The sequence below is a fragment of the Thunnus thynnus genome, chromosome 15 (assembly GCF_963924715.1).
Source record: "Thunnus thynnus chromosome 15, fThuThy2.1, whole genome shotgun sequence".
NCBI lineage: Eukaryota > Metazoa > Chordata > Actinopteri > Scombriformes > Scombridae > Thunnus > Thunnus thynnus.
In genome coordinates, this window is record NC_089531.1 from 14,002,529 (window position 1) to 14,029,745 (window position 27,217).

General features: G+C 38.4%; 3 protein-coding genes across 3 annotated transcripts in view; all 3 read left to right on the plus strand.

Annotated features, from left to right (window-relative positions):
* Window positions 1-8,285: 8,285 nt before the first annotated feature.
* Window positions 8,286-10,173, plus strand: LOC137198143 (leucine-rich repeat and immunoglobulin-like domain-containing nogo receptor-interacting protein 1). Its single transcript, XM_067611804.1, has one exon. The coding sequence runs from the start codon at window positions 8,289-8,291 to the stop codon at window positions 10,113-10,115; it is 1,827 nt and encodes a 608-aa protein (XP_067467905.1). The 5' UTR covers window positions 8,286-8,288; the 3' UTR covers window positions 10,116-10,173.
* Window positions 10,174-11,784: 1,611 nt separating this feature from the next.
* Window positions 11,785-18,541, plus strand: vps72a (vacuolar protein sorting 72 homolog a). Its single transcript, XM_067612800.1, has 6 exons — window positions 11,785-12,195; window positions 15,023-15,175; window positions 15,598-15,718; window positions 15,918-16,094; window positions 16,600-16,744; window positions 17,196-18,541. Exons 1-6 carry the CDS (start codon window positions 12,079-12,081, stop codon window positions 17,584-17,586), a joined length of 1,104 nt encoding a protein of 367 aa, XP_067468901.1. The 5' UTR covers window positions 11,785-12,078; the 3' UTR covers window positions 17,587-18,541.
* Window positions 18,542-19,124: 583 nt separating this feature from the next.
* syngap1a (synaptic Ras GTPase activating protein 1a) overlaps window positions 19,125-27,217 on the plus strand; it is a 43,823-nt gene continuing 35,730 nt past the window's right edge. The window contains exon 1 of the mRNA XM_067612798.1: window positions 19,125-27,110. The gene's annotated coding sequence lies outside the window, so the exon portion shown is untranslated. The remainder of the gene's footprint in view (window positions 27,111-27,217) is intronic.

Genomic DNA, 27,217 nt, shown 5'->3' on the forward strand with positions numbered 1-27,217 from the left:
TGACCCAGTTGTTTGTTTGTTTGTTTGTTTGTTTGAGCTGCATGGAGGGGGCGGAGGGGGATGTGTCTTGGTGCTCGACTGGCTTTCTCTTTTGTAACATGTGTTGCTGTAATACATGCCTTCTTGTGAATACTTTCTCAAAATTTCCTGTTTGTGTGAGAGGTTGTTGTAGTGAGAACCTTTCAGTTAAAACACATCACGTCCTTCTTCTTTGGTGTGAACCTCTTCCCCAGTGCCTTGCACTTACTGTGTGTGCATATTTTAACACAGTATACTGTAAAACACACAAATAAACAACAACAAAAAGAGAAATTGCAGCAACCCCATCATATGCAACTTATTAATAAGTATACAATTGTATATGTATAATATTAAAGCCGCCCTCCACTCAAAAATATGTTTTTCTTCTTGTTCCTTCAGTTGAATGTTTGCGCTTCACTGTGCAGAATGATGTATGTGCAGAGTCTGTTTTCACATTCATCTCCTGAAGGAGGAAAGTTTCTCTGACCTCATGGAAAGTCTGAGTTGAAGGTTTGTACCTACAAGCATGATTTGTGACAACACAACTAGTTTAGAGTCAATCTTGGTTCAATATGCAACTTGCACAAGTGTGATGTGGAAACTTGAAAACGTCAGTGCACTTACAGTGAAGTAGGAGACATCTTTTGTCAAGCAGTTAAACTTCTGAAATGAATGAATTTTACATATTCATAGATTCTTGATTTTTCAATGAAGGAGAAAGTGTAAATGTAATTTTAAGAATGTCTGACAAGATTTTATGAAAAGACACAAACACAGATCATTATTCAAAGTATTTATTTATATACAGTATCTTAAAATGTGTCTGGAGGGAATCTAAATAAATGGACCGCATGCTATACACATTTCCACTTAAAGGACCAGTGTGTAGGATGTAGTGGCATCTAGTGGTGAGATTGCAGATTGCAACAAACTGAATACCCCTCACCCTCCCCTTTCAAGTGTGTAGGAGAACCTACGGTGGCCGTGAAAAACGCGAAAGGCCCTCTCTAGAGCCAATGTTTGGTATGTCTGTTCTGGGTTACTGTAGAAACATGGCGGTGCAATATGGATGTGTGGAATGGATTATTAAGTATTCATGGATGTATTATAAGAGCTGGATAGGGCGTCGCCACTCAGCCTTCCAACTTTCCAGCCAATTTTTCCCAGTAGTCACTTGCGGTCTTGCAGCGAAAAATCCCCCCATTATAAAAGAGACATCTGTAAAACTGTTGTCAGGACACCACAAAATGCAAACAATGTCAATTACGACTCTTTCTATTATGAATTTTCAATCCATGAAGGTTTTATATTTGTAAAACTTTCCTCGAGCCGAGCGAAGTGATTTAAAAATCTGTGATGTCGCCACAATGTAAAGTCTATGGGCCGAGAGGAAACTTGCGGGGCAAGGCCAGCAGGAGAGACACTACTGCACATATTCAGTAGGCCACATACCCCTGGAAGTAAACCTGGTAGCTAGAAACTTTTTTGTTGTAAGCGCCAGTTGTGCAATTCTTATTGGACGGAATAGGTGCCATTTTTGGTTCGGTATCCAACTCCACTCCCTATGTAGACATATAGGGCTCATTCAACACAAGGATTTTTATTTTCAGGTGATTGTACACTAATTAATTCATTAATTAATTAATAAAATACTTAATTCCATTTCTGCCAAGTCTGTTTTGCTAGATGCCATTAAATTCTACACACTGTACCTTTAAGAAGACGGGAGAAAGATCAATATATGTTTATTGGTGTATTCGAGTCAAGTTAAATTCATTCATGGAGCCCAAATTCACAAATCACAGATTTACACTTTAATGGGTAAAAAAAGGGAGAAACGTCAGGAAGAGCAACAGAGAAGAGACGCCTCTTTCAGGACAGACAGAGAGAAAGAACAACAGTGTTGTGACAATAGTGTATCATCTTTTAACAAAATGTTAATGACAGATGCCAGATATTACATTCATGTCCATGAAGATATAAGTACATCACAAAAAAAGCCTTTCCTTGCTCAATATGTGCTATTATTATATACTTTTTTCATGCTGAATAACTAGTGGTGCTGATGCTACGTGGCTTGTAGAATTACCCAGAAACATCACAGGTGTCACCGCTACAGGGAGGAGTGATGACGAAACAATGTGATGGAAAAACAAAGAAGGCGGGAGGATATTATATAATTTTGAACTTTGGCTGTAATTGGCTTTCATCACTGATCTTTTCCCTCCCTGAATCCGGGTTTGGAAAGAGATTCGCTGATGAACGCAGGATCCCAAAGGTACCAGATGGTAAGCTGTTGACTGACTCAGCACCAGTTCTTCTTCTGTGGTGATCACGCACCTATTGTGTCAACACGCCACGTAAGCCTGCAGCTGAGCAGGGAAGCTGCTCAAGACATCTGATTGCTTTTTTTTTTTTAATATAAAATCTTCAGCCATTAAATTTTTGAGGCTCACAGTCAGTTATTCAAGTCTTTTAGAGATGTGAGGTGACATTCAACCACTGAGCAGATAGAAAAGAAAGTCAAACCATTTTTCTTGTCCAAGAGTCATTAAAATCTAAATGCATGAGAGAAAATGTTACTGCCTACTTCTTATTATTGAGATGTGACATAAGACATTAATAACTCCATGGGTACTATTATTATAATTTACAACATGTAATATTTAAGTTGCCCATTCTTGTCACCTCACTTCAGGGTAATTTTAGTTCCTACCTGCTGCTGCTGTGAATGGACATTTTTGAGTGTAACTGCAGAGTTCAGAGTCTGATGTGAACCCCAAGAAAGTGAAGTTGAGTGCGTTTACTGTCTTGCCGTGTTGATGTTCATTAAAAAAGATTATTTAAAGAGAAATTAGCCTGTTTATTACTCAGTACACTACACCACCAAGACATCAGGGTTATACAATTATTACTCTACAAAATGCTTCTGTGTAGTTATTTTTTCTTTTCTTAAAATGTTTGCCAATGAGGTAAGATTTAGTAATTGCACCTATTATCAATGCTACCCTTGTTTCAGGACATTTTCATTAATTAGTGTCTGTAACTTAAAGGATGGGTTCACAAATTTTCAAGTGTGTCTTAAAATAACATTCAGATGTTTTTCTTACTGTAATCATTCCTCCTGTTCATACTCAATGTAAGTGGTGGGGGACAAAATCCACAGTCCTCTTTCTGTGCAAAAATGTATTTAAAAGTTTATTTGATGCTAATATGTGGCTTCCGCAGTTCAAATTAGTTAATTCAAGTCAATACCTTTCAAACTTAGTGTCGTTTTAGTGATTTTTGTTATGATCCTTCCACTGCAGCAGAACAGGAAAACACTATCTGTTGAGACACAAAGAGGGAAATATTTACTAAAAAGTAATGTAACTGTGGAAGATATCCACTTTATTTGACTAACTCAGACTGCTGAAGCCTCACATTATCTTCAGGATAACTTTTAAATATTTTCTTCACAAAATGAGGACTGTAAATTTTGTTCCCCATCATTTACATTGAAAGTGCGTTTGTAGAAGATCTTCTAATGGTCAGTATGGACAGGAGGAATGATTACATTGAGAAAAACCTGTCTCAATGTTCATTTGGGCTCCTGACTGATGTTTTAAGATAGACTTGAAAAATTGTGAACCCGTCCTTTAAGTCAAGACAGAATTAAGAGAGGACACATCAGGATGTAATACTAAAAGAGAGGTTGGGCTTGAGGTTTTGTTGCTTAATAATACTGAGTAAAAATACTATTATACTATTTATACACATGACAGGTTCGACTACACTTCATATAGGTTCAGAATTTACAAACCGAATAGGAAACAAATGCACAAATAGTACAGCTGTCTTTGTCTTAATTAGTTGGCTCTAACAGACCAGAAGGCTGAGCAGGTATTCCTTTATAGCTAAGTGTCATTATTAGATTCATTCCCATCTGGTGTTGATCCTAAAATCTCTACATTTGGCTGACCTGTGCCTGCCTACTGTCATCCAGTGCAGTTTGTTGGATGCAGTCCAAGAGTGAGTGCATATAATCCCCCAGCATGCGCTGAGCACCCGCACATCCCAGAGCCAGGTTTTTGTTGCCATGAGGACAGCAAGGCAACAGGGAAACGGAGCTGCAGCATCACACTTCCTCCGGAGCTGAACGTTTCAGAATGAAGCTTTCTTGCCCTAATACATCTGTGTGTTTCTCTCAGATTGCAGGTTTCATTTGGATGTATTTTTGAGGAAGATCTGTGAAACCAAACAATGTTCTTTGTTCTTTTCAAATTCTCTCTACTTGTATCTACAGTTTATCCACAGACAATCTCAGAGAAAGAGACATTATTTGCAAATGCACCACAAAATTGTGAAAACGGAGCGATTACGATGACAAGCCCTCCAGACTGAAGAGACGGTGAGTTGCAGTACTTTATTTTTCTTTGCTCTCTCTCTAAGATCACTGTAATTCTGCACCTTATGTATTACCATCCTCAGTATTTGAGATCTTGAAGCTGTCGAGCCAAAGAAAATGACTGCGATTTCACCTTTGTACACTATTTTCACTCTGGCATGTGTGCTCTCAGAGGAGTTCAGGAGGAGTTAGCCTCCATCGTTCACTGCTCTGGGGAGCTGTTGTCATCACCATCAGTCAGACTATACAGTATTCCCCAACTGCATATTAATTTAAGTATGCTGAGACAAAAGTACCTCCTGAAAAACATGATTTTTAGATACATGGAGAGATCATATCTTTCTGCTTCTTGCACGTTTTTTTGCTGAAATTTTAAATATTAGGTGACTACATGTTTGAAAATAAGATGATTTACTCTAAGTGGAAAATAATTTATGAACTCTCAGAGATTTGAGCACAAAATTGTCTGCTAGATACGAAAAAATATACATTGAACTCACATTTAAAATCACCCTTTTGGCTTTATTGAGCATTATTACTTTCCACTGAAAATGTCACAGATGTATGAAAAAAATATCAACCCTTCTGTTGTCTTCCTCTGTCTGTCCCTCTTCTCACATGCCGCACAGTGTTGCATCTTTCAGCATGACAACGTGTGAGGAGAGCTGTCAAAACTAAGGGTGGCATCACACATGAAGGTGTTTTGTTTAGGTTTTTTTTTAAAGATCACTGCTGTGGTAATTCATACAGCGAATTTCAGCAAATCACACATTTTTGATGAGTTTATTCCTTAGTCATTTTACAGGTTTATAGGTGGTTGGCTGCTACCTCAGATTCCTGTTTCTATGTTTAAAGTAAAAATAAAAAAGTCTGTTTACACGTTCACATGAGGAGAATATAAATTGTTGCATGAATAATCTTTGGAATCATGACCCATTATGTGATGACAGAAAGCAATTTGACTGTAACGTGGTGATTTTTTAACAGTCACTCTTTATGTAATGTTACAAAACACCTGTGGACAGCATCATCATATTTCTTGAAACTAAAACATAAAAATATTTTTTGATTTTGCCGCCCCCTACTGGTGGATTAGCATCAATTCAAGATCTGCAGTAGCAGCCCCCCTACTCACAGGAACATCTTTGTCATATAATCATCATCATTTTGGATCTGAAAGTCAAGAAAGCACCTGAACATCTTTCTGCCTTTGCTGCAGTAAGATATTGTTATTGTGTGATGTTTGGAAGAAAAAGAAAATATGTTTAAAGGTTTAGAGAAGTGGCTGTGAATTATGACCTTTGAAGTTAGACCATTTGAAATAATATTCATATTGGCTGGGTATGAATGTCTCCCTCTCCTGAGCTGAAACTACAAAGTTTCATAAATTTTGCATGTTACATCTTACAGGAAATGATGCAAGCTGAGGAAAAATAGACCAAGAGAAAAGCAATATAATCTCTGCCTCACTGCGTCTGAACATGAAGATTTTATTAAAGCATTGACTAATAAAAGAGAATCCGATAAAGTAGAGATATATTGTCCCAAAGTGACTTCTTGCCAGTATGTTGCTGCTACATTTTTTCATATTATCATCCTGTCAAATAGATTCAATAAGCAGAACGTGTCCAATCTGCTTCCACAGTAACCAAAGTATCTAAATAAACAAACAAAATCACAAACAATATGTGTTCCTCTGACATTATAATTAACCCCACATGAGATGATGTTTAGTATAATTGAGGACCCACAAATATCTGAGGGGGTTCAGTTCTCCATGTGATGCCTCAAGTGGTGCAGATTAACACTTCAAACTCCAAGAATAAAATTAAAACTCAAGAATAAGACTCATTGTTCTGGTTTCTGATCAAAATGTCTTCATTTTCCAACAGTCCGGTATATATTTTAGCTTTAACCAGACACAGTAGTTGAGAAAGAGAATGAATGAAATCTTAGTCCAGTCAGTCTGTGTTGTGAAGATGCAATTTTTGACACTCAACAGTTGACGGATTGAGGGCTGATCTTTAAAGTTGTATAGAAGGAGATAAGCTCTGCTGATTTAACTGCAATTTCTGTCGGTCTTATAGAGGTCAGAGATTTACTTAATAATGGTTTAAAGTACTTACATCAGAGCACTTCACTCATATGAACCCTGACTGTACAGCCTTAAAAACAGGATCACAAACAAGCTGCTGTACAAAACCAATGCCTTAACCTTAATTGTTTAACATTTTCTTGTGATAGTGCTTGGGAACTGAAGCTAAATCTTCTAGCTGTTGTCCTTTTATACACACCTCCTCTGCAAGTACATGGTGTGTTGAAATCTTATTAGGATGGGTGTATTGTTTTAGATATCATGTATGCAATCACTGCAAAAGATAAGAGTTAATTTATGACCTTTTGTGATAATAGTTTGTGTAACAAAGTAATCTAAGCTCGACTGAAGCTGGCTCAGGTGTCAAAATTTATGAGGAGGATGAAAATGAATGAGGATGAAGGAGACAGAATGGATGGATGACACTGTTACCTCTGCAGCTCTGATATTATATTAATAATACTGGAATAACATAAACAACATAACTCTAAACTGCACATCATTATTTATAGTCTGGCAAAGATGATTCATTATCACCGTCTCACAAAATCTAATGTTTTTCTGTTTTCTGTTTTCAGTGTCTGTAGGTCCTTAGAGAGAGAACTCCTCATCAGCAGCTGTCTGGTTATGAAAAGCTACTTCCTGTTATTCAGAAGGTGAGAAAAGAGCAAATATGTACTTAGAGCACTTGTGCCAAATGTTAAAAACATAAATATTTAATTATGCAGCTTTGTTATACAATAATGATGTTCATATAGCCGACTGTGGATATGATTTGTATTTTAAAAACAATTATTTTCAAGAGCAAAGATTCATGAATGCCACATCTTCACAATGGTTGTCTTCTTGAATTTCTGTGTTACATTAAAAGATATGTTTGACAATTTTCTATATTTTTCTTAAAGTCAACAAATCTGATGTGCAGAGCCAAACCAACTCATTCTACTTACAAGTATTGTGTGTGTATCCAAAGCCTGATATATTACATTCCTCTGTGCCATAGACCTCCGTTGTTATCCAAAAGCTATTAAAAACATGTCAGTCAGCCACACCGCTGCACTGAGTGACATGTTCCTTCACCACAAAGATTACGGTCACGGTAGTTTGTTTAGAAACGGCTCCAAAGACTAATAACAGCGATTACATTTTCAGTCTCTGGAGAATAGTTCTGTGTAAGACTGTTCCGTTTACAGAGCTTCAGTAGCTTGTTGTGCTTCATATCACAACCTCTTGACTTTGTACTAAAGTTATTTATTATCGACAGTGTAGTAAGTGAGGAGGTTGTATTATGTAGCACAACAAGCTCTGTAAATGGAACCGCGTTCCTCTACATGCTCAGTGGTGTCTGCCATACAAGGAACTTCTCTCCTGAGACTGAAACTGTGATCTCTCTTATTAGCCTTTGGAACCGTTTCTTAACAAATAGACATGACCAAACTCTCTGTGGTGAAGGAACATGTCACCCAGTGCAGCGATGTGGCTCACTGATGTGTTTTTAATAGCTTTTGGACAACAGTGGAGGTCTACGGCACAGAAGAATAAGATCAGACTTTGGATACACAAACACCATTTGAAGTAGATGAATTCATTGATAGTTTGGCTCTGCACAAGTGATTTGTTGACAGTAACAAAAATATAGAAAATTGCCATCAACATACTTTAAGTAAGGAAAGTTATTTTTCTCCTGTATGATGTGACATCAGTATGTTTTATCACTTTCACACCCTTTCCTTGCTGTCTCTCTCTCTCTGTCTCTCTTACTTACACATGCAGGCAGGCCACCAGATGTTTGTGGGGATTGCCGTCCACGAAAGGCTGTGCTGGGGCGCTCTGTACCTGTTGGCAGCAGGGCTGGTATTAACATCCGAAACACGCCGGCCGTGTCCTCACTCCTGTCGCTGCAACACTTCGGTGCTGGAGCTGAACTGCTCTTATGGCCAACTTACCACAGTGCCTGACGGTCTCCCACAAGACACTAAACTACTGAACTTAACTCATAATATAATAAAGACTCTGGTGCGTCAGCAGTTTCAGACTTTAACACATCTCTTGGACTTGGATTTAAGTGATAACATCCTGGTAATAATTGAAGTGGAAGCTTTTTTCGGCTTGCAAAGCCTGCTAACTCTGCGTCTTGCTCGCAATCACCTGAAGATTATTCCTGTAGGAGCGTTTGCTGGGTTGACAAAACTGCAGTTACTTGACATAAGTGACAACAAGATCCTTGTTTTCCTAGATTTCACTTTCCGTGACTTAGCAGCCCTGCAGTTTATAAAAGCAGCAGAAAATGATTTAGTTTTCATCTCTCATCAAGCTTTCACTGGCCTAACTAGCCTACAAGAGCTGCACCTTGATGCCTGCAATCTCACTGCTGTGCCGACAGAGGCACTCACACAACTTAGTGGGCTGAGAAGCCTTCATTTTCACCAGCTTGGCCTCAACTCACTGCCAAACTACTCTTTCCGTCATCTAGCACGTCTAAAGGAACTTTTCATATCTCATTGCCCCTGGCTGGAGACCCTGTCAGGAAACAGTCTCTTTGGCCTAAATCTTACATCCCTCACCATCATCCACTGCAATCTCAGTGATGTCCCCTACATCCCTTTGCACCATCTTGTATATCTTGTATACCTTGACTTGTCTTTTAATCCAATCACCTACATTCATGGAATCCTGCTCGGTGACTTGCTGCGGCTCCAAGAGCTCCATCTAGTTGGAGGATCATTGCTGCGTATTGAACTTGGAGCATTCAAGGGCTTGGCACGCTTCAGACTGCTGAATGTGTCTAGAAACCTTCTCACCACACTCGAGACGGGTGTTTTTCATTCAGTGGACACCCTAGAAAGTCTGGGACTTGACAACAATCCACTTGCATGCGACTGTCGCTTGCTGTGGGTGGTGCACAGGCGCCTGTATCTGGACTTTGGTGGATATCCGCCAACTTGCACTACCTCTGCTCAGTTGCAGGGCTGGGATTTTCTAGACTTCTCTGAAGCTGAGCTCCCAGCTTTGCTCACCTGTCGGCAGCCTCGAATTCTGAACCGCCAACCTCAAGAAGTGAGAGTTGATCAGGGACACACAGTGGTGTTTTACTGCAACACAGAAGGTGACCCTCTGCCATCTGTCACCTGGCTAAACCCACAGCTAAGATCGTTATCACCCATTGGTAGAATACGAGTTCTCTCCAATGGCTCGCTGGAGGTCCGCTACGCTCAGCCTCAAGACAGTGGTAAATATCTCTGTGTGGCATCTAATGCAGCAGGAAATGACAGCGTTCCTGTCAGCCTTCATGTCCGACGCTTTCCATCATCTTCTAAAAACCCCTTTCGTCTTAAAAGTTGGTTTGCCTTTCCGTCTGCCTCTCCAGGTGTGAATGGACCTCAGAAACTCCCATTTGATGTCAAGACGTTACTGATAGCAGCAACCATTGGGTTCACTTCATTTTTCAGCTCTGTGAGCGTATGTTTCATTTTCATGTTATTCTGGAGTAAGAGCAAAGGGCAAATAAAACACACGGCCACAATCGCATATGTGCCACGAAGCACAATGTCCAGTAATGGAGGCACAGGCAACTCTACGGAGACAAGCAGGTTCACCATGAAACTAATATGAGTCAATAAGTGAAAAGTCTTTTTTTCAATTTAAACACCTGGTATGAGTTGGCACAGGAAATGTTATAATTAGGATTGAATCTCTGACGCATGTTAGCTTGTGTCCATCAGAGGCTAACTGTTCAAATTCAAATATATATGTGATCATGTAGATTTCGAGTTACATTTTAGGGACGTTGAACATAAACATGGACGTTATTATTCAGCTTTATATTTCATGTCTGTCTCTTTTATAAAACAGAAGCTTCATTACAACAGAGACTGCATGTAAAGTAATCAAAGTGTGCAGTATTTAATAGGCATAATGCATGTAAGATGTAAAGATATAAATTATTCAGTTAATTGCTTATTGCTTGATGTTTATATAAAGAAACTATTTAAGAATTCAGTACAGATAATGAATAAGAAATGAGTTTAGGTCTGTCTGATATGACTGATCTTTATGGTTTGTTTATTTTTTGTACATTTGGTTTCTAAAGAGCACATTTGAATAGTACACTTTATCAAAAATAATTATTATGGTCTGCAGATAGCAGCCATGAGATAACCATAATATAGTAACAGGGATGTTAACCTTATATTAAGGTTAATGTACACAATACTTGCATCTAGCATGTCATATCTACTTAATTTGATTAGATATTTTTTGCATGTATATACATATTGTCATATTTACTGCTGTACTCACTCTTTAATGGATGTAGGGAATGTAAGTTTTTTTTTAAATTTCCCCAATAAAGCATTTCATTTGCAGCACAAAATAAAGTTATTGTGCTTTCCAAAATGTTGTAGTAGTTTTTTGTGTGTGTTGACACTGAAAATACCCCATAGCCAAGAAAGAGTCACTAACATGCAACTGGTTTGATAATCAAGTAATTGTTTAAGCCTTTTTTTTTTTTTTTTAATGCCAAAATTCACTGCTTTCCTTTCAAATGTAAAGATTTGCTGATTTTGCTGACACAAACCACAAAACTAGCAAGTTCTCAAACATGTTACATGTTTTCTTATTGCAGCAAAATGCAGCAATGAAATTTAAATTATGATTTGAAATAACTGAGAGGCTTATAGAGGGCATATAGTTAAATAAATGACTTATTTTAACTGTAAATAATATTAACTGTTAGTTGTTTAACCATAATCTGAAAGGTCTTTTAGTAAGAGCATAGTAAGAACACTTCGTTTAAAAAAAAAGTCTTATTGAAAGTACAAAATAAGTGATTGACAGAACATACAGGGCATTATAAGGTGAGACAAGGAGAGACGTACAACAACGAATAAGTAAACGAATCTAAAACGAAATCTAAACGAAAATAACATACAATCACCAGAAATTGAACTGGTAACAAATGTATTACAACATCAACAACGATGATGATGTCTTGCTCTGTATCTTGATAATGAAGACTCACAAATTAAACCGACAGAAGGAGGTTCATCCAAATTATATTGTTTCCATGGTAACAACATATTAGCTCTCTGAGTGTCAGGCACCATCTCAGTAACTGGTTTCCATGACAACATTATAATGATTCACAGGTGATTTAGCAATTCATATTTTCATGTGAACAAAATATTAATAAATACATTTATGTAAAACATATATATATATCAAATTTAAATTGAATAGCCTATTTGATGAGTTGAAAGCGGTCTTTGCGCTGTAGCCCGGAAGTACGTCACCTGCTCCGGATCCCGGATGTGTGGAAAGTAGCGGCTAGTCTAGTTAGCGGTTAGCTCCAGCAAATGTTACTGGAGTGGATACGAGAATAAAACACATTAGCGTGACTTTAAAACTTAGTTCTGACTTAAATAAATATGGATACCAACAGATAATTCAACACAACACAGCAAGTGACGGAGTTCCCTCCAAAACAGCAAATATTAGGTGTACAACGGTTAGCATTAGCGCTCAATAGATACCCACCCGCTACCATTGTTTAGCTATAACTTAAATTATCACAAACATGACTCTCGCAGTTGACCGAGAACCCCGAAAGACTGCTGGTAATCGCATGTCAAAACTACTGGATGCTGAAGAAGAGGACGAGTTCTACAAGACCACTTACGGAGGCTTCAACGATGTGAGTAACAGTTAGCGTTTATTAAATTGAAAGACATGAGTGAGCTAATAAGTAAGCATCAGCTTGCATTGGTCTCTTGAAAAGCTGGCTGAATCTCTTGTTACTATAGCTTTATATTTACTGAGGCTGAGTCACATTAGATTGCAACTAACTGTGATTTACTTTTAAATTAATCATTCATTAACATTCAATAACAGACGTCTAATAACACTAGTTATCGGAGGTAGACCAGAAAAGCAGTTAGAAAGCCCAAATAATGTGGTATTTATTTTACCATTCACATAAGAAGACAGAAACTAAATGATGAATGAAAGTATAAATTGTATCCCATAATTTTCTTTTGATAAACAACACATATTTTAAGATGTGTATAAAATACTCTACTTTGAATAATAATTTGTGTCTGATATTGTTTGTTCACAAAAAAAAGTTAAATTATCATATTAAAACTCTTAAAATGACATCAACTCCTTCTCCCTAATTAAAAACCCCAGAATCAAGAAATATGAAAATATATTTCATCTCAAAAGTTTAACTGCTGGACACAAGATGTCTCCCACTTCACTAAGAAGTCTATTCTCAGTGTTTGTGTACTGGAGGCTTCAGGTTTCCACATCACACTTGTGTAAGTTGAATATTGGACCAGAACTGGCTTCCAAACTATTTTTGAAGTCACAAATCATTCTTGTAGGTCCACTGCTTAAAATCGGATTTTCAATGATCTCAGAGGAACTTTCCACTTTCAGCAGATGAATGTGAAAACATCCTTCAAGTGTCAAACTCTGCATATACAGTTTTGCACAGTGACGCTCAAACATTCAACTCTAGAAACAAGAAGCAAAACACATTTTTGAGCAGAGGAAAAATGTGAAAAAACCTGAGATTAATTGATCTCAGGTCCATATGTTAAATACATTAATAAGAAGAAAACTGAATTTACACTACTCCATAAAGTAGTAAATAAATAGGTCATTTGGAAATAGGTAAAACAATTAATTTGTTTGAGAGTGAGAGTTCCTGAGAGGTGTTTATAATATTTAGTCTATCCCTTGTTTACATACAGTACACGTTAAAAGTTTGGACACACTTTCTTATTAAAGTGAATGAGGGGTATCCAGACTTTTGACTGGTACTGTAAATGTTGTGGTCCAAGTATTATAAGCATGTTTTTATAATGCAGTACAATCACACAGCATCACAAACTACGGCCTCCAAAATGTCCATAAAATTGAGCCGACTCCTCTTAAAACAATTTAATCAAAAACCTCCATGAAGGTTGAATTCATTACAGGGCTTTTTATTAGACTACATCAGTTTTAGCTGGCAGCTCAGTGTATGTTCCCTTACATCTCAAAATCTCTGCAATGCCAAAAGACCCGCTCATGCCTCCATGCCTGCCATTATCAACAAAATAAATAATATTGTGTGAGAAGATCATGTTCAATAGCAGGGTTGGCATAAAATGCTCAGCAGACTGCAGGTTTTGGAGACTGGGACAAAGTCCTGTTAGCTTTGGTTTCTCAAATCTATGAATAGGTCCACAAAAAAAGGAGAAAAATATATGAAGTTCAACCATCCAGTAAAGCTGTCACAGGTGTCCAACATGGAATCAGTCTGCACAATGTACAGTCCATTAAGGCTTGCAGCAGCCCTGGTCATCAAAACCACCATGCCAGGGTGATTCATCCGAAACTGTCACCATGACTCCAAAATATCCTTTCAGTTCATTTTAGAGCCAACAAAGTTATGAAGGCCAGATGAGTGTCAGCCTCTCTTCCGACACTCCCACACACACACAGTGAGAAGAAAGACTTAAGCTGTATTGTGTGACAACATTATACACTATCATTTAATAATGTGGTAACTTAATTTCAGGCGTTACGATGCAGATTTGTTTTCTCAATTTACAGTCTAGCTAATTTTCTTCAAACAGCTGCTGGTTCAAGGGTCAACTTGTGTAGGAGGGTTTAGCACCGGCTGCTCTGACGTTCATCTCAGTTTTGAGTTTGATGAAAAATAACTGGATGAAAAATCACAAACAAATCCTGTGACACCTCAGTCATCTGTGATAAAACTGTGTGATCATGCCTGTACACATACTTGGATTTGAAGGCTAATCTGATTAATAATGTCACTCAAATATTTTCAACTTCTGACTGTCAGTTAAGTATTTTAAATATGTTACTCTTAGTCACTGCAGTTTGCATGTGTTTGCATATGTTGTCATGATCTACATGTCACAAATAAATAAATAAATTGCAGGTTTTCTCTTACGTATGCACTTAATATTTAGGGACAGATTATTCTGCTTCCTCAGAGCTCTTCGAGTTGCTTTGAAAACTCACCCAAAATGCAGATTTCCAGGACTCTTTAAAACTGCTGCTATATGGCATTTAGCTTAAAATGATCAACTTCTTTTGTGGATGTGATGAAGCTTCATCAGAGTTTATGTTCTGGTACGTGAGGTGTTGATATTATTTCGTCTACCCCTTGTAAATACACCCCATGAGCCTGATGCAGCCTGTATTAAATTCTTATAAATTGCTCTCGAGTTTCCTCTCTGTATGTGTTTGTGCTGTAGGAGAGTGAGTGTTAGTAGCTGTATCAGCTGAATTAAAAATAAACATGCTCATTATATGGGAAAGAGTCTCCCTCATAAAATCTCACAGATTTAAATTTAAATTAAATTTTTTTTAACAGCAAACATGCACATTGCAGAACTTAATTTAGCCATACAACATTACACTACTCTAGCCTGATTAGCTTCTATTTTATTGTATTTCATACATTTCAAGCTAAATTGTGTGTCCCTTTGCTTTCCCTTCAGGAATCAGGAGATGACGAGTATCATGGAGAACATTCAGACACAGAGGATGAGGTGGACAGTGATTTTGACATTGATGAGGGTGACGAGCCAGACAGCGACCAGGAGGAGGACGCGCCTCGGAGGAAAAGTCGAGTTGTCACGAAAGCATATAAGGTAGTGACAGTAATTTCAGGAACTGTCTGACTTAATTAATTAATTTAATTAACTTCACCTAAATCTTTCCTCTTGTGTATATTTATCCCTGCTTTATCTGGTGAAGAATATTCCTGACCATATATGCTCTTTTTCAGCCTCATTTACATTCATACTATTGCACACATAAACCCTTTTGTAGCTGCTTTTTACCATTATTGCTCTGCAGCAGTAGATGCCAAATACCATCATCTCAACTGCAGCTGAGGGAGCAGTAAGAGTTGTTGATTTAGCTTTGCCACCACAATTTCATTTGTGGTTGTTGAATTAGAATCTGTTATGTTATGGTCATAAGCAGGCATTTCTAACTTTCTTTCAGAAAAGTTTGCTTGTTTGTAATATATTTATTAAATAGATGGCTTTTTGTCTTTGTTTAATCCAAGGAACCTATAAAGGTGGCAAAGCCCAAACCCAAAAGACCCTCTGAGGAAACAAAGAAGACCGAGAAAGCTAAAGTGGAGCTCAAAAGGAGGATTCCGCAAGAATTTCAAGATTTTGGCGAGAGTAAGATTGCTACAGATACCTTTTCATAAATTCAAAATGCAAAAAACACTTAAATTGTTCCATCACATCATAAGCACACCATGATTACATTACAACAGCATCAGAAAAAGCCACCATGTCCGTGGAGACTGGTGTAAAGAGTTTTTGTACACAACAACTCCTTTGTTTGGGTTAATTGGAGTTATTCATCCATCTTTAGCTCGGAAGTCTGTGCGACAGTCCACCAGTGAACACACTCGGAAGACCAATCTGCGCTTGCAAGAGCGACAGGATGCACCTAGGCGACGGAGAGGTGCCCACCGTGACCGGCCCCTAACCCAAGAAGAACTGCTGGCTGAGGCCAAGATAACGGCCGAGATCAACATTCGATCGCTAGGTATTATAATGTTTCAGGCTTAAGGCTGTTGCTACACAGACCTTAAAGTGTTTGGGCCGTCACGTTACTTGATATGTAATGAGATAATTTGTACAAAAAAGTTATATTTGTCTTCAGTAGAGCATACATGTGCTAAATCTTCAGTTTATGATATGTTACAGTCAGTAACGTGATCATTTATCTGATTTTATCATGGCCAGTTTTGTTTTTTTTACATTGCTTTTTGTACAATAACAGTATAACTTTATCAGAGGGTTTTTATTACAAATAAAGCAAGAATCACAGAAATATCATTGCACAAACATAAATAAATGACAATGGAAATAGTAAGTTCACTATATACTAATTTAACTGAATAATTAATTTACCAGTTCATTGCTTTTGAAATGTTACCAAATTAATAATGAATATGTGCATATCCATATATCGCCTCAAAATGTTTCACTTGATTACAATACACATTTAAAATAGGAATGCCACATTTCATTTTACTTTCTGTTTATAGAAAACTATGAACGTCTGGAGGCGGACAAGAAGAAACAAGTCCATAAGAAGCGTCGTTTCGAAGGACCGACCATCCGTTATCATTCAGTCCTCATGCCCCTTGTGTCTCACTCAGTCCTAAAAGAAGAAAATGTTGATGTTGAAGGGTACGTATAATCTCCTGCTGGACTTATTTGGCTTCGGAAATAATTTGGCGGAGAGAATACTGACCTTTTTGAACCGCTTTATACAGTTTTTGGGTTTGTTTGAAGTAATCTGCTCAGTGGAAAACAATATTTTGCTTCAAATGCTTTGACCATAAACGTATTTCACCCCTTTTTTAGATGATCAAATACCAAAACATTGTACGCCCATGATTAGTAGTTATATAAGGAGATTTATTACATTTTCAGTTCTCCTGCTGTGAAAATTGTAGTGCTTCATTTCACTTGAGCTCTTAAAACCCTTGACCAAATATTTCATTTTACTAAAACAAAAAGTTAAGATGAGAAAACAAGAACACATTTAGCAAAAAATGCTAATCTTACACAGATCATCAGCATATAAAATGGTTATGGAAAAACGATAATATTTGTAATACCTGTATTTTTTCCAAAGGTTGGATCAGGACGTTCCTCAGACTGCTCCGCCAAATCCCTCCACACCTTCCCAGCAGCCCGCCGGAGGCTTGTGTTCCCGCACCTACATAACGTTCAGTGATGACGAAGCGTTTGAGGCAGGCTTCCCACCCAGCGCACAGTCAAGTCCTCAGCTTCCTGTCCAGGAGGTTTGTCCAGTCACCCACAAGGCCGCACTGTACCGAGACCCAGTAACTGATATCCCTTATGCTAACACACGAGCCTTCCGCATCATCCGAGAGGCGTACCGTAAATACGTGGCTGCTCATGGATTTCCAAACACTTCGGGAGGGGCGACGGGACTTGACTCCACAACAACTAAGGGTGCTCGGCAGAAAATGTTGGTCAAGCAGAGCGCTGTTGCAACATAGATTACTTTCACGCAGAATTTTGGAAATAGACCTGTGTTTCTTTTTTAGATTTCGTAGTTCTGGTAGAGTGACTTGACTGAGTAACATGACGGAAAACTACAACCAGTTGCTGCCTGACACCATGAATACTTTTTCTTTACAAGACAAACAATTGTCTACGTCTACTTCTGACTCCATCCATACAAAATGTTCCCAGCACCAGGAAATTACAGGAAAAACAAAACATTTTGGGTTGTGATTTGAGCAGTCAATGTAATATTTTGTGAATATTTTCAGTACTACTGCTCACCATACAAAATGATTTACAAGTACACAACAAACAAACATTAACACAACCAAATCAGGCATTCCCTTAAACTGCAAAGAACAAAAGTCTTATTTGTGATGTTTCTGTGTATAAGGTTTATTTTGTAGATTAAAGGTGCAGTGTGTTGGATTTAGTGGCGTCTAGTGGTGAGCTTGCAGAATGCAACCAACTGAATACCCCCTCCCTCCTCTCTCATCCTCTTCCAAGCCTGTAGGAGAACCTACAGTAGCTGCGAAGAAATTTCCTCTCTAGAGCCAGTGTTTGGTTTGTCTTTTCTGGGCTACTGTAGAAACATGGTGGGCTCCGTGGAAGAGGATCTGTGCCCTATGTTGATATAAAAGGGCTCATTCTGAGGTAAAGAAAACACAACAATTTCAGGTGATTATACAATAATTAAAACATACTTATGAATTTTATATTCCATTTCTGCCAAGTCTGTTCTGCTAGATGCCACTAAATTCTACACATCACACCTTTAACGCCTTGAATGACAAATCCAGGTTGAGTGGATAAAAAAATCTGACTTGCCTTCACATTTTTTTTTTGTTTTTATAAAATGCCATTTTTGTTACTGTTTAAAACTTTTGCTTTCTACAAATGTACATATTTCTCAAGAAAAAATAAATATTTGACACTTGAAATAATTTATATTTACTATTTCCATGAAGTCTGGTCTGTAAAACCTTTCATTAACATCAAACACTGAAGCAACAGCTGCACTGTACTAAGTATTTTGTAAACACACTAAACACAAAAGCGTCAGACTGTCGGGAGGGATTTGTTCATTTAACATCAACATTTTATAATTATGTTTGATAAGAAAAAAATGATTTACCATACGAAATACTTTATTAGTCCCTTAGGGGAGAAACAGTGCCACCATACAAATAGGACAAACATCAGGTAGGACAGTAAATAACAAGTAACAATAAACAACAAGTAAAAAGGCAATCACATCTCAAGGCAGTACAATATAGAAAGCACAGCAGCATAATAAATAGTGTAAACATCAATGTGGCTGTATGACACGACATCAACATATTCATGGACGTCAACATTACCACAATCCTCAATACATCCACCAATACAGTCCTCAACATCAGATTATCATCATTGTCTGATAATCAACATCAACGATGACAGTCAGCAACGATGTTCATTAAAAAACTTGACTGCAGCAGGTACAAAGGACTTCCTGAATCTCTCAGAGGAGCATCGAGGCCTCACAAACCTACCTGATTCTACCTGTACAGTGGGATCTTTTTTGTCATTAAAGCTAATTTAACCTTAGTTTACTGAGAATGAAAAAATATCACAATATCAAAACTTAATTTCATATACAGTTCAGCCTCATTACTGAATCACATGAGATCATTTTAGGAGAACTGTGCCCAGGAGTTATATTTGCTGCCTGTATCTGACAAATTAGTTTGACTGTGTAAATCGATCAAAACATTCTGAGCTATAATTTCTCCCAGCAACTTCCCAGTGCTAAAATTGAGCAGATCAATAAGCATTAAAATATTTAAGACATTGTATGGTTTGTATTTCCCCCCCTTACTTAAAATATCCTCACTCTCTCTTGATCTCTCATCAGGGTTAAAAAAAAATCAGTCTGATAGATACTCGTTTAGATTTTAGTTTATATTCCCACAAACTGCTCACTGCCTCAGTGTGTAGATATCCGGTGTGATATAACATTTGGCACACAATCAAAAAACATTACAGTATCTAAATGTAGCCTGACAGGAAATTTACCAGCATTTTGAGATAAAGCTGGTTATGAAGCTATTATTATATTTCTGTTCCTGGTTAATAGCAGAAAATTGTTTGAGCTCCAGTGTCGAGTGTCGCAGCGAACAATACTGCCATGTTGATCCCTCCAAGGCCTTAATTAGATTTTCTATATTTGTTCTCTCAGGGTACAATCACAGAGTTACAGAGTTGCCCGTAACACCACTGAGTCCTGGCACCTTTGACCCCTCTCACAGTGAACAAAAATCACCGTGTCCAGTAGCTTGTGGCCATCTCTGCCTGCCTGTTACATAAAATCCCACTGGGAAACAAAAATAACGTTTAGTCACAGATTTCAGTGCCTAAAATAGTCTATGGTAAAAAATAACACTCTTGACATACAATACAGTAAGTTCCTATCACATCATTTATATTATTAGGAAAAATATGTGTTTTTTTGTAGCTTGAGTTTGGCAGTTTTGTCATTAATACTTCAGCCGGCAACACGATCGATGAGGATGGCGGCGTCAAGGCTGACTGGTGAAGGCAACCTTGAATTATTTTGCAGTTTCAGGTACAAATCCTGCTGAGCTTGCCTCCGAGTCAGTTTAGCCCTCAGCAGATGGTTCATGCACAATTTTTCACTTGTGCAGGAATGCTCCCAAAATTCAGATTTGACATCGCTGCCAAAAGGATCATGTTGCACTCAAGTGGATTTTCTCATGCTGTTCCTGTATTGTCCTGATGTTGTTGAGCAGAGCATCTCGCCAAGCAGTCAACCGCGGCTTTTGTTCTGTCCCTTAAGTAACCTGGCAGTTGATGCAATGAAAGCATAAGAATAATTTACAGTTCTTTACTTGTCAGCTGCTCTTTGATTGTGCAGTAAAGAGAAAATGCATTTAGCACGCTCTCATGTAGAACCAGTATCCCTCATTTGTAAGCTCTACTACTGTACTCACGTCATATGTTCTTTAAACATAGTCTGTTTGGTGGATTGATGGGAAACAATAGATAGAAAAATGGAAAAATAGAAGTTTCCTTTTATAACCTAAAGGATAGGTTCATATATTTTCAACAGTCAGGTGTCCATATGAGTTCAGCTATAGTGGAAAGACAGTATAAGAGGGATTTTGGAACAAAAATGGAAGATATTGACTTCATTTGACTAATTTGGACAGTTGAAGCCTCATTATTATTATTATTATCTTCAAATAAACTTTTAAATTCATTTTTGCGCAGAAGGACGACTGTGGAGTTTGTCCCCCATCACTCACATTGACAGTGCATTATGAAGGGATCTCTGAATGGTCACTATGAACAGGAGGAATGACTACAGCAATAAAAATGTGTCAATGTTCATTTGGGCATCTGACTGTTGTTTAAAAGACAGACTTGGCAAATTATGAACCCGTCCTTTAAAGTAGAACCTCATTTGCCAGGATGACCTGACAAAGACATGAGCTGTGTCCCAACTCCATACTCACACTAATCCTAAATAGATTTTTGAGTATTTGGGTTGTTCATACAGGAAAAGTGACAAAATAAAGTATACCTTTTCTTTTTTGAGTATGCTTTTGATCTACACTCTTCTCCCATAATGCAAGAAAATGCACAAAAAAATGGAGGAGCTGGTCACAGCTGGAAAGAATAAAAACTATTGTGTATTGCAGCTCCACTAACACCTCTAAAAACAAAAAAATTAATGTATAATACATTTTAGAAAAACGTTTTGCTGTCTCTTTAAATTGAATTGGCAGTGACAATCCACAGCATCACAAGTGTTGCATCATTCCCTGCCGATACAAAACAATTATGTTAATTTCTTGTAGTATAGTGTTAAATATAGCTATTACTAAGACACTTATTTGCTTGAGGGAATACATGAATAATCTATTATACAACAGGTATTCACACAGATGTAAGTTATCATAAAGACCAAAACCTCACATTTCCGATGAGGACTTTATACCTCCAGTGGTGAGAACAAGAGTCCTGTGATAAACCAGACTTCTCCAGTGATGCCAGGTATAAAGATCAAATGTACGTCTCTGTTCAGGCAGTCAGATGCTGTCTGTCATGATGCAAAAAAAAAATGCTGGTGAAGTGAAGAGCAGAGGCGGATGAATCGGCCATCTGGACGTCTTACTGGTGGGCTGTCCGACGACCGACCTCATCTATTTGTCATATGCTGAGTTGACAGACAGACCGATTGTACTTTTGTATTAATCATGACAGTCTGCCCCGCAAATTAACACGGACTAGACAAAGCAGATCCCTTCATACTGACGTGACTAAACACCACAATTTGAATCATTTATTTGCTAGTAGGATGAACGTCTAGTTATGCTAACAGCAGCACGTTGGCAGTTAAACAAGCCATTTTGAGAAAGCAAATCAAGTCCAGAATAGGATGAAAGGCCCACACAGAGGAGTGATGGATGTAGCAAAGACACATTATCTCAAATTATTTCATTAGCCTTTTTATGGTTAAACTCAAGATGTAATTAAGGACAAATTATACACACGTTCTTCCTCAATAACACCCAATAAATCAAACCGCTCTGGCATCCTCGACTTTGACAGAGTAACACAAACCCGTGTTGAAAGGTTTCAAGTTGTTGTGGTGTCACTTTATCTTCTCCGACAACAGGACCCTCATTTGACGATGGAATTTATTTTATCCTGCCTTTCTCAATTCTATCAACCTAAATACTTGTTTGAAAGAAACTGCTGCCCACACACTGTGTCACTTGCTTTAGCAAAGAGAGAGAGAGAAAAAATAACATGAATTCAAAAATAACAAGTTATCCCTTAAAGCCATGGTGATTAATTCAGTGTCAGGCTAAGCCAGCATCTCTGGTGGATAGATGGATGTAACGTATGCCGTTAAAATATTTATCCTCGCAGGGGAGGAATTATAACCGAATACTTCTGAAATACTTCTCATATCATATGCAACAACACAACGCTGAAAGCTTTGTCTCCCACATACTGCACAAGCGCATATGGTACCAATTGAACATTTTTCAGAATAGGAAGAGAAGGCAACTGCATTTTCACTCGTTCTAGTGTGGTAGTTGCCATGGCGACGAGTGTAGGTGGTGTACTGTGCTGTACTCTGTGCTGTACTCCTTCCCTTGTCCTCTCCCCTCTTCTCTTGCCCACCCTCCTCTCTGTTCTGCTATCTGCAACGTCCCCGTAACTGTGATTGCTTCATATTTACTCAAAAATCTATCAGCTCGCCGTGTTTGTCTCGGGCGGTTTGAGCCGAGCTCTCATCAAAATGTTCGGCCTGTAATTAAGCAGAAAGTTGCATTTGAGCCGCTCTTTAATTGTGGTTTAGAGCGTTTTATGATGCTGGATTCGAAAGGTTTGCATGAGTATCATATTCCTTGAGTATTTTTGACATCATAACCAGATTGATTTAGCATTTTCTTGATTGATTTCTGCTTATAGATCCCTCATGTTTTTCATGTCTGCCATAAATGTGTTTCTTGCTGACCGTCCAAGTTCTTGTATACGCTTCTGTCCATCTCTTCTTTTTTTGCACACCAGCAATTCTTTTATCAGTTTCCATGGAGATGTGTGTGTGTGTTTGTGCGTGTGTGTGTAAGTGAGTGATTGAGTGAGTGAGGCTTGAGAATTAAAGAGTGGGGATGTGACATTTCCAGTCTATATTTTTTGAAGACTGCCTGTGCCGTCTATCCAGTGTCCCAAGTTAGGCTTTGACATCAGCTTCCCATCTGGTTTTTATCAAATCTTCTCTTGTGTTCGGTGCAGCTTCGATCAGTCATATTATAAATCCACCTTAGATTATGAAGATAAAAAAGAGCAATGCATAAAGAACAGATAATTTAAGCAACTCATTCATCGTTTCACAAAAAGCGTAAAGTACAGTCGTGTCACAGATTGTGTCTATAAACTGTGAAAACAAACAAATGTTAATCTGTTTTCTGTTTTAACGCTGCCAGTTTATCCTCTTGTTGGTGTATTTTTAACAGATCAAACCTTTTAATGATTCATTCAGAGGATTATTACCATTTAGAAAAAAAGGTTATCATTATGTCACGTCTCCGTTTTCTGATCGTTTTCGAGCCGCAATTTACCATCAGTCTCATGTTTATGATACAGAGACAGAATTAAAAAAAAAACAACAATCCTCTAAGGGGGTTACGCCTTCTTTATCAGGGATTTATGTCACGCCTTCTTTATATGTGCCCACGAAATGATGACACATTCAGGATTTAACAATTAGCAATACGCATTTATATAACATGTTTACATAGCAGATATCAAAATAAAAATCCCTTTGAAACAGAACAATTGCTGTTGCCTCCACACTTCCGCAACAGTTTTGTTGGACTGTCTGGCGGTTTTTCAGTGACCAGAATAAAACAGATTACAGACTATTAAAATCCAAATGAGTCACCCGCAGACTTTGATTTCTCCCGTGTTTGAGATATCAGGGTTGTTTTCAACACAAAAAAAAACATCACTAAGGCACTGTAAAGGATGGGTTCACATTTTTTAAAGTCTGTTGTTAAAACAATACATACATGCACATATAAAAGAGTTGTTGGTCGTTGCTGTTATCCCTCCTCTCTCCCTAGCAGGACTCAATGAGGGATGAAAGTCAAAATCCTCATCCTGTGCAAAAATACATTCTGAAATGCAGCCAAAGCTATATGAGACTTCATCAGTCTGAGTTACTCAAATCAAGTGTTTATCTTCCAAAGTTTTCAGTCTTTTCAGTGTGAAATTGCCTTTTTGTGTTACTGTACCTCCACTGCAGCTCAGCAAAGAAACACTGTCCAACCACAAAGAAGAAGAAGATAAAGACTGCAAGACTGCTGAACCCTCATATTTGCTTCAAGTGAACTTGAAGGAGCACTTTATTGATTTAACATCAAGCAGCTTGAGGCTGAGGATAATGCAGAAGCACCTTGAAGTTCAGTGCAACCGTCGGCCGCTAGGTTCTGGCACCAATTGACTCCCCATTCAAAAAGTGACAACTCCTCTCTAGAAATACTAAGTCAGTTTTTTTTCAATGAGTCATTATGGTTTCAATTTCTAAATTCAGGCCCTCTAATAAATGTGCTGGTGGTCATTTTGCTCCGATTTGGTTTAAAAAGATGGAGCCGACCATAAGCTGCAACTCTGGACTTCAGACTGGCTCCGATGCAAACCGACTTCGCCACGTCCATCTTTATATACAGTCTGTGTTTTACATATGAAGATCAGTTCAGTTGTCATGGCGAGTGCTACTCAGCCTGTGAGAACAGTTGCACAATTTTCTTGTATGGCTTTTATCAGGATGCCTTGGGTAACAAACCAGCATGTTTGAAAGAAATGTGAGTTTGCCAGACAGGGCAAGTCTGACAAAAGATGCTATTGAGTTGCAGTATGGGAAATGTAGGATGCAGTGTTTCTGGATATCTCTGCCTCTGCTGCTATCGTTTTGATCATTCTTTACAACCACTATGAACAGTAGAAATAATTACAGTGACCATTAACTTTTTTAATGCACATATGGGTATATTAATATTGTATTAAGATGGATCTTTTAATTTGTTTTTATAGTTTGAGTTAACTTAGTTTCATCTGTGTTAAATCAGACCCATCTTCAGGCGCAGAAATAGGCTGAAATATTATTTGAATAATAAAAGTTTTGATTTAGTTGTTCATATTCCCATTTTCCAAGACAAAGTTAGTTCATTTACTACAAACCAGTTGCCACACAGTGAGCCAGGGTCTCTGGGGGGCCCCTGCTTTGCCTCGTTGGTAATCCAGCCTTGGCTCCATTGGTCCCTGACTTCTTATCAGACATCTGTATTGCCAATGACTGCCAATGACAGATAATAACATAATAAGTTGTTTCTTACCATCCATCCGCCATGTTTGTTTCCAAAAACACCTCTCAGCTGAGAGCACTACCTTATTAAAATGTTTACATGAAATATTGATGAATATGTGTTCCCAAAATATAGAAAGCACCACATTCCCACTTTCTGCCGGCTAAAAATAAGTTTATGGATGTTTTGCAAACGAGCCTTATTAACACAGAAATCTGTACGAGACATTAAAAAGCAACTTGAACGAACTTTGTTGTGGTCTCCAACCTCATTTCCATCTTAATTATTGGGCGCAGTGGGCGGCAGGGGCCCCGTCATCGCTTCGTTTTATTTTAGGCTGTTACAAACTCCAGAGATGGTGGAGCGCAGGGCGGACTCGCCTGCCTTTTTGGAGGCGGTGGTTTCTGTTTCGGTCCATCTATCTCCGCCCTCGAGGGAGAGACTTCTCCGCTTCACCCAGCACCTCTTTTTCACGCACCGCCGTTCAATCAAAAATTAGCTGCGACGGACGTGCAAGAGCGCAAAGGACACCGCGTCAATTTGGCACCAGATCCCCCCCCCCCTCTCGTTATGAATTTCTGGATTATGGGGACGTCGTTATGCCACGCAGGGTGACGCTTTCCAAGATTTTAATCTAACGAGAAATGAGGAACGCGTAAAAAAATGTGCACGAATCAGATATTGCTCATATGCTGCTGCACATACTCCGGATTTCGCCTGTAAATACCTCTGGGATGTTTATTTTGATGCCTTTGTGGTTTTTAGTGCGCGCAATGTGCAGTCTGTTTGTGTGCTGCTCAGAGTTGGCATCACCTTCATAATTATCCTCATCTCAATATCAGTAATCGGCATGATTAACAATACAGAATCCGTGTTGTATCGTTAAATCTTGTGTTTATAATAACTGACAAATGATGGACTGACGGGCTCTGTGGATCGTTAAACCAAACGCGCAAAACAGGAGTTCATATTGTTCCAAGATAATAAAAGCGACGCAGGGGCTGTTTGAAGTCACATGTGCCCAGAACAAACAATTAAGATGACAAAACCCGTCCTCAGAAGAGATTCTCTTTATTACCGAGGAAGCCGCATTGGGATCACATCTCAGTTCCTGGATTGCAATAGAGTTGGAGGACAGGGAGCAAGGGAAGAAGAGAAGAGGGAGGAGAAGCAGAGGAGAGCCGCTGAGCTGCACAACAGAGCCGCTGCTGCTGCTGACAGGCAAGCTTTGGCTTCAGTGATGGACTGAGCTGAAGGTGACAGTCAGCTACACGTTTTCCTCTTAAAAAAAAAAAAAAAAAAAAAAAAGCCTCCACACCTGACAAAAGGCATGTACGGACACATTGCAGCGTAGGTGAGAAAAAAAACAAAGACGAGCTGACAACGTGAACACAACAAATTGGCCTAATGAATAGGATAAAACAGTCTTTCAAAGAGGACAAAACTGGCCTTTTATTTGGAACCCGTCTCTCAGGTTTGCACAAACTGATTCTGCCTTGGTCCCGGAAAGCTAGTAAACCTGGAACCTCAGCCCCTTCCCAAGTGCCCTGGAAACCCACCGGATCCAATCTGCAACCACAGATGTGACTAAGCTCTCAAGATTTCATCACCAGGAAGCCCTGTGATTTTGGGTAAGTGTTGTGTACAAGTGTGGGCAGAAGGGAAGGGTAACATACTTCTCCCTATATATATATATATATATATATATATATATATACATAACATATCTACCACATCT

What these genes read in the sequence shown, in the direction of transcription:
- LOC137198143 (XM_067611804.1), top strand. Translation starts at nt 8,289, where the DNA reads ATGTTTGTGGGGATTGCCGTCCACGAAAGGCTGTGCTGGGGCGCTCTG.
- vps72a (XM_067612800.1), top strand. Translation starts at nt 12,079, where the DNA reads ATGACTCTCGCAGTTGACCGAGAACCCCGAAAGACTGCTGGTAATCGC. An exon ending in CTTACGGAGGCTTCAACGAT is followed by an intron (nt 12,196 to 15,022) that starts GTGAGTAACAGT and finishes CTTTCCCTTCAG; the next exon opens with GAATCAGGAGATGACGAGTA. An exon ending in GAAAATGTTGATGTTGAAGG is followed by an intron (nt 16,745 to 17,195) that starts GTACGTATAATC and finishes TTTTTTCCAAAG; the next exon opens with GTTGGATCAGGACGTTCCTC.